Source organism: Centroberyx affinis, unplaced genomic scaffold, assembly GCF_046629955.1.
Source record: "Centroberyx affinis isolate AG114_WGS23_722 - 3 ecotype Tasmania unplaced genomic scaffold, CSIRO-AGI_Caff_v1 ptg003297l_1, whole genome shotgun sequence".
In the NCBI taxonomy this organism is placed as follows: domain Eukaryota; kingdom Metazoa; phylum Chordata; class Actinopteri; order Beryciformes; family Berycidae; genus Centroberyx; species Centroberyx affinis.
The window spans coordinates 32,671-40,000 of NW_027281307.1; the positions used below are offsets into that span (position 1 = coordinate 32,671).

Here is a 7,330-nt window from a genome sequence, read left to right on the forward strand (position 1 = left end):
CAGTTACATGAATGACAGAGTCTGGTTTGCATCAGGAGACCAGACTTCTGTCACAGATTAAAAACCATCAGATGTAAACTGGATCAGGAGACACTTTGTGTGTCTGTTTATAACTGGAGTTCATTACTGAGCGTCACTGCACTCAGGATAATTAGTGTACCTGTAAAACACAACAGACCATGTTCACAAAGTGCTGAGTTCAGATGACAGATCTGATTCGTTATGAAATACTGATCCTGTATACAAGCACATAGATCCACTGGAGGAGTTTTAATGCTTTTTGTTGAATGAAAAGGGGTTTGTTTAGGAGAACATAACCAGACAGAGGGATTTTCACTACTGTGGAACATAATATCGGTCAATTTCCACACATTTCCCACACGTTTCTGACTCAACACATGGATGTGATGTGAGGAAAAACAATATTTTTTTTAGGCGTTTAGCTAATCCAGACGGATTTGGAGTGAGTGAGCAGGTCGGGGGGTTTGGTGCCTTGCTGCAGGGATCAAACCTGTAACCTTTTTGTTACGGGACAGTCTCTCACAGTGTGCGTGTGTAACTAGTGTTCAGTCAGGGAACAAGTACGTCCTTCTGTATTTCAGGACAGGGTTTTTTAAGAATGTATGATCAAGAAAATGAGAAGAAACTTTGCTTACTTGCAATTAATTAAAACCTTTTTATTGAGAAAACGTTTCAGTCTTGCTGCCTTCCTCAGATAAATTCCTAAATACCTGAGAAAAGCCACAAGACTGAATCGTTTTATGTGTATTCTCAATAAAAGACTGAATCGTTTTATATGTATTCTCAATAAAAGACTGAATCGTTTTATGTGTATTCTCAATAAAAGATACCTTCATTTAAAGTAAGAGACAAGTGTGTGGGAATACCTGATCTCCACCAACAATACTCTGTTTTAATGTTTTAAAAACTGTAAAGCAACATTCAGCCAGCCAACTTGTACTTTTACTGCAAAAAAAGTGTTTTATTTTGCAGTACAAATATAAGTTGGCAGGTTTTTGTGCTCATTTTGCAGTAAAATAAGAACTTTCACTGAATCCAAGCCTCTACTCGAAGCCATTTTGTGAACATGTCCGACTGTGTGTTCATACAAACAAGGATAGGTAAAACACACATTCTGTACAAACGCATACGCCCCGACGCAACACTGCTGCCAACGGATTCGCCAACTTTGACCTGACTGATGACTTGTACACACACACACACACACACACAGGTTACGAGTTACGAGTGAAGTCATGGAGTCGTTTGGTTTTGACACTGGTGTGATGCAGAGAAACTCACCAGAGGAGAAGAAGCAACCTTAAAACCTAAATGTTAAAATCTTCCCTCTATCTCAACCTGGTAGCTCTTGTGATGCGTTTTTACGTTTCCCGGTTTGTTTGGAATAAACAGAAGAAGAAGAACTGGGTAGAAAAGAGAAACTCATCAAGCTCCGCCCACACTGTTTGATTGACAGGTGATCTATGGGAAGAGCAGCGCAGAAACACCACAGTGAGGCTGAGGGACAAAGATGGAGACTAAAAACAAATGAGAATCTTGTGGATCACCTCTTTAAAATCTGTTCAAAGTAAATAAATAAAATCCCCTTTACTCTCCTCCAGCTTTCCCTCGCCTCTCTTCCTCTTTCTTCTTCTTCTTCTTCCTCTTTACTACCTCAACTCCCTCCTCCTCTTCTTCTATCCATCTATCCAGGTTTGCTCATCGCCTCCGGTGAGTTTTCTGCCTTAACGACCAAACAGGTTCACAGAAAGGCTGCAGTCAGATGGAAGTACAGAGAGTCAACACTGACACAACACTACAGACTGGCTGCTTGGTCCACATTGTTAAGGCCCACTCATTTGCTGGTGTGTGTGTGTGTGTGCGTGTGTGTGTGTGTAGTGAGAGTTTGTCTAGGAAAGTCTTCATCAGTAGTGTATGTGTGTGTGTGTGGACATCGAGAGGTAGGGATGAGATGGAGATGAAGGAGTGTTAGAACAGAAAGTGAGAGGAGAAGATGGAGGCAACGTTAAGCACTGAGCGGCCTGGAGACCGGAACGCACATATCCAATAATCAATCAATCACCAATTAATCACTGATAGCGTACAGTCAGGGTGTAAATATCAGGACAGGGAGGAGAACTTGGTCTTTGCTGCTGCTGCTGTGATCGTTTTATCGGGGCGATAAGTACAAATGTCAGTATGAATGTTCTGTGTGTTTCATTCTGATCTAAAGGCTTCTGTTTAAATGCTTGAAATAAGTTGATCCTATGTATGAATTTCTTTCCAAAGCCTTTGCCTTTCTATCAATGCAAAGAATCTACAATATAAGATAGTTTTGATTTAACACTTTTTTTGGTCGCTGCATAATTCCATTTGTATTATTTCATAGTTTTGATGTCTACTGTTATTCTGAAATGTGGAAAATAGTACAAAATAAAGAAAGATGCGGTGTTATTTTGTTATTTTTATAATCACTCTACTCTCTTGTATTTGTGTTTTATTTATGCGAATGTAAACTTGTTTTATCTGACATTTTATCTGATGAACTTGGTGTTTTTTTTATCACCTTTTGTTTGTTTGAAGCACTTTTGTTGATAAGTGCTATATAAGTAAAGTATTATTATTATTATTGTTCTTGTTTATGTTCATTTCAAGCACTGTGGCTCAAGGGAAGGGCTGAACCAGAAGGAGATCAGCTCCTTAAAGAGGTAAATAAAGGTAATAGATTACCTAATGCCCCTTTAATTCAGGTGTGTGTAGTTTTAGGATGTTTTTGATGTAGTATATAAAGAGCTGTAAGAGGAAGTCTGTTTGAAAGCTGCGGTGGTCCTGCACTCACACCACATTTACAGAACAAATATCTCCTCGGTTTACTATCTTCTTGCTTCACTTTGTCTGTTTCCAAATTATTATTATTATTATTGTTATTATATATGACTGAAACAACATCCACGGGCCTGCACAGACTCATTATCAAAAGCTGACACTCTTTTCTTTTAGCTCCTCTTCATCTTTTTTATATAAAATCCACGTCACACTGGAGATGAATCACCAGCAGAAAAGGCTAAAATTCATTCACTGTCCCGAAATTTAAGTTACAGGTCGACTGTAGTGAACAGTGAGGTCAGAGCAAACAGACCGGGGGAGAAACTGCCACCAGACACCAGCTGACAACTGACAGGTTTATCTACTCTATCAGGGACTCGTCTACTATAAAACCTCTAAAACTCATCTTGTAAAATACTGAACGCGACTTTATGAATTTATGCATCCGTCCATCACTGCAGCCGGTGGATGATAAACTCAAAATCTTTTCATTTCATCCTCATCTTGGTCTGATCTGTGTTAAAAGTGCCCACAGTTGCTAATGCTAATGCCGTGTTGTGACGCGCCTGTGCAACGCCCAACCAGATTCTCGGAAAAACAATCTGAAAAATTTACATCTTCAACGCCAACTTTTCAGAACCTAAAGGAAAACTTAATTTTAGATTGATGAACATGGAATTTTGTTTAAATTATTCAACACATTTAGAAAAGGCTTCTTGAGCCCAAAGGTCACGACATTTTCTCAGTCTATAGTGAACCATGGAATACTTTGATTCCCATAAAAACATAAAAAATCACCAGATTTGGAGTTACAAGATTTTCACCTGACAACATGTTACTAAATGAATAAAGGTTTCTCTGATTACGTCATTAGTCTTCTCATAATTGATAAGAATCACGATCATACTTTTTTTTTTTATTCCTTGGTAACGATTAGCGATACTACATTGTACAAAATGCCCGACAAACTTAGAGGTCAAGATCAATTTGCACAATATTTACTTCCTCAGACTAGTCCCACTCAAACGTCCCATGTATCTACTTTAATGCTTACGGATGGCAATAAAAAAAAAAGCTAGGACTTAATCGGGAGGTTAAGTGGAAGACTAGCTTGTTAGCTACAGCCGGTATACAAGCATCAGCCATGCTAGAGCAGATTCCCATTCATGTTGGATCCGGGGCTTCGCACAAGCAGCTTAACACACAAAGGATAATATTGTGAAATCCAAACCACAAGATCGACATTAATAATTAAACCGCAAAAGTCAATTTTGAAACTTTTAGAAAAACGTTAGCACCGTAATTAGAGTTGGAGTCTATGAGAATTATACTGGACTTAATGCTCTCCATTAGTGCCGAAAAACTGAGCACAGACCCTCTGTCTGGGGCAGCGGCTCTTGAACCTTTAAGACCCAAATCTAATGCAGTAATTTCGTCTCACCCAGAAGACCCGGTCTAATGAAAATAGACTAGTGCTCTAGTCATGTGGACCCACCAGAAACTGGTCTGCGACCCAGTTTGTGTCCCAACCTGGAGGAAGTTACCATCAGCCAAACGCTGGTCAGTTTTGATTGGCTGTCAGTCCGTCTGCCCTCCCAGCTGATGGAGGTGTCACACCACATCATGTAGAAGTCCTGTTCTAGTCTAGAAATCTAGTTGGCTGGTAAAATAGCGAAATACTTCCAAAAAGTAATTTGTCTGGTGAAATACTGGAAACAGCTGTTGAATTTTGGAATCAACCACTTTGGTGTCCTGCCCTGGTCCCGACCCACATGTTAAGAAACTCTGGAGCATCTTCTCACTCCTCCGCCAAGCTAGCAGCAGGTCCAGGTTAACACTCGCCTCGCTCCGCAGGTCCAGCCCCGCTCCTGGGGTCTGGAGGGTCTGGATCCAGCTAGCTTTCACATTAGCTTCACCCTTCATGGCTGGCTTGCGTTTGCTTCAAGCTTCATAGCTAGCCTCTCTACTGAGATTTTAACTTCAAGGCTAGCCAACTTTAGCTTCAGGCTATGTAGCTTCAAGCTCCACAGCTAGCCTCTGATGTCAGCTTCAACACTAACATGGCCGGCTAGCGTTACCTTTGAAGTTCATGGCGGGCTAGCATTAGCTTCGACCTTCGCAGCTAGCCGTTCCGAGCAAGATGGCTTCCAGGTTAGCTAGTGTTAGCTTCTCAAAGCTGGGCTGCTGCTTTTGTCCATCTCTTTATTTCCATCCTTCATCAATGCAGAAAACACCTGATGGAAAACAGAGAAAAAATGAACATTAGATTCACTGAATCTCATTTGTAACTATAACTTTAAAAAACTATGTGAATGCTGTCAATGTGACAGTAGGCAGTAAGCTAGCCTAGGGTTAAATGTAGACTTGATAGCATGGTTTTATCACTAACATTAACTCCCCAGACCATATTAAGTTTGCATATACATTCTTGAAGAAATCCATGCACAAATAAAATTTCATTTTTATCAAAAAGTTTTTCCAAATATGTATGATTTCATGTCACTTGCCATTCCGCAGGAAAACCTGCAAAAACATTTTGTACTAAAACAAACTGCAAACTGGTCTCTGTTACACTACATGAAAAATGGCCTTTCCCCCCCCCCCAATTTTATAACATATTGTAATTAAAAATACAGATTTTTCTTTAGTTGTCCTTTAGTTTGAACATATGTAAAACATGTAGCTATCAGCTGTCAGTCCTTATAACAACAGCTCAGTCAGTTTTATGCTGCATTCCAGAGAAATTCTGACTTCCTAGTAGGAAACATACAACGGCACGGCTCTTCACATCGGAATTCCAAGTAGGAAATTCAGATTTCTCAACCTCTAAGTTTCCAAGATGTAGTTATCAGACGTCATATCAACATGGAGGCGTACACTGTAAACACGACTTTTAATATGTTTATAATCATCAAAATACACTGAAGTTCAATGTCCGGCATTGCATGACCTCAAATCTATCAAAACACCTGTGTGGTAAATAGTTAAACATATCAATTTGAAATGTAAAGCTGAACTTAAAGTTGCTAATGTTTTATGCTAACTAGCTAGGTAGAGTTTCCAAATATCACTGACATAACATTAGATGTGAGAAATTCTAACTTCCGGCTTTGAATGAAACGCAGCACTAAGTCTTCAGTGATTCAGAATATAAACAAAGTCAGTAGTAGGCTTGGGCCGATATTCGATATTATTGAATATCGTGATATTTTGTGAATATCGCAATATTTCCCACATGGCACCATGTGTTGCTTAGATCACAACTGTACAAGCTTTTCAACTTCTAAATCTATAATCTACTAGTGGTAGGATAGTAAAAAAAATAAATTATAATAATCATACTTAAAGTAAAAAATTTGCCTTTTTCATTGTAGTGGGCTCTCTTTTCCACAATCAGCCCATTTTTCTGAAAATAGCAGGAATGAGAAAATTACACCAAATGGCCGTTGTTTCCTCCAATGCTTAAATAGTAAGATCAAATTTCTAGGCTGTTATTATAGCCTAGAAATTTGATGTAATTTGGAAGAAATAAAATAAAACACCCCCCCCCCCCAAAAAAAAAACCTGGGAAAATAAATAAATACACAAATAAATAAATAAAATTTAATAAAAAATACCCCCCCGCTCCCTGATAATATCATATATCGGAATATTTTGGCGGGACAGTATCGCGATATAAAATTTGGGATACCGCCCAAGCCTAGTCAGTAGTACACTAACTCTGCTCTAATGTAACTAGTAATACTCTTCCTCTACTGCTCTGAAACCCTCGGGACGTCCCGGTCGAACCCTGACCTGTGCCCAGCGCCGGTTTCTGCTGATCATGTGTGTGTTGGCCATGGAGGTGAAGAGCGTGTGCGCCGGCAGGTCCTCCGGCAGCCGCGTGAGGAACTGGGCGATGTGGATGAAGTCCATCTGCAGCAGGACGTCCTCGTACAGACGCAGGATCCCCAGACCGGTCCGGAACAAACTCTCCTCCCCGTCCCGGCAGAAGACGTCCCACACCCGACAGGCGACGTCCAGAGGGAGAGACTTACTGTACAGAGTGAAGATCCTGCACAGAGAGAGGCAAACATGTATGTGAAATATGTCTGTACACTGCCCGTCAACAGTTTGGACACACCACATTATTCTTTATTTTTACTATTTCCCACATTTTAGAATAACAGTAAAGACTCAAAACTATGAAATAACACAAATGGAATTATGCAGCGACCAATAAAGTGTGAAACAAATCAAAACTATCTTATACTTAAGCAATATTACGCGGGAGGCTGTGCTTTACTGTCATCATTGGTTATTATTATCAGTCACGTCAGTAGACTCCTATGTAATGGAACCTAGTTTACTACTCCAGCAAGTAGGCGGAGCCTTAGTAACGACCTGCAACAGAGACGATTTCTAGTCCCTGTTGAGTCAGCCAGCCAACTTGAGCTAATGCTCTCTAGAGATCGTGGGATTTCCCAAACTGAATAAATACCACACATATAAACACAAAACTGCC

At 40.0% G+C, this 7,330-nt stretch overlaps 1 protein-coding gene across 1 annotated transcript in view; it reads right to left on the reverse strand.

The window, feature by feature from the left end:
- Positions 1–1,156: 1,156 nt before the first annotated feature.
- The window catches only part of LOC139660424 (TBC1 domain family member 12-like), a 15,355-nt gene continuing 9,181 nt past the window's right edge, over positions 1,157–7,330 (reverse strand). Inside the window, exons 10-11 of the mRNA XM_071538568.1 lie at positions 6,622–6,880; positions 1,157–5,060 (exon numbers count right to left, since the gene is read on the reverse strand). Of these exons, the coding sequence (XP_071394669.1) occupies positions 4,989–5,060; positions 6,622–6,880 (331 nt within the window). The 3' untranslated portion in view covers positions 1,157–4,988. The remainder of the gene's footprint in view (positions 5,061–6,621; positions 6,881–7,330) is intronic.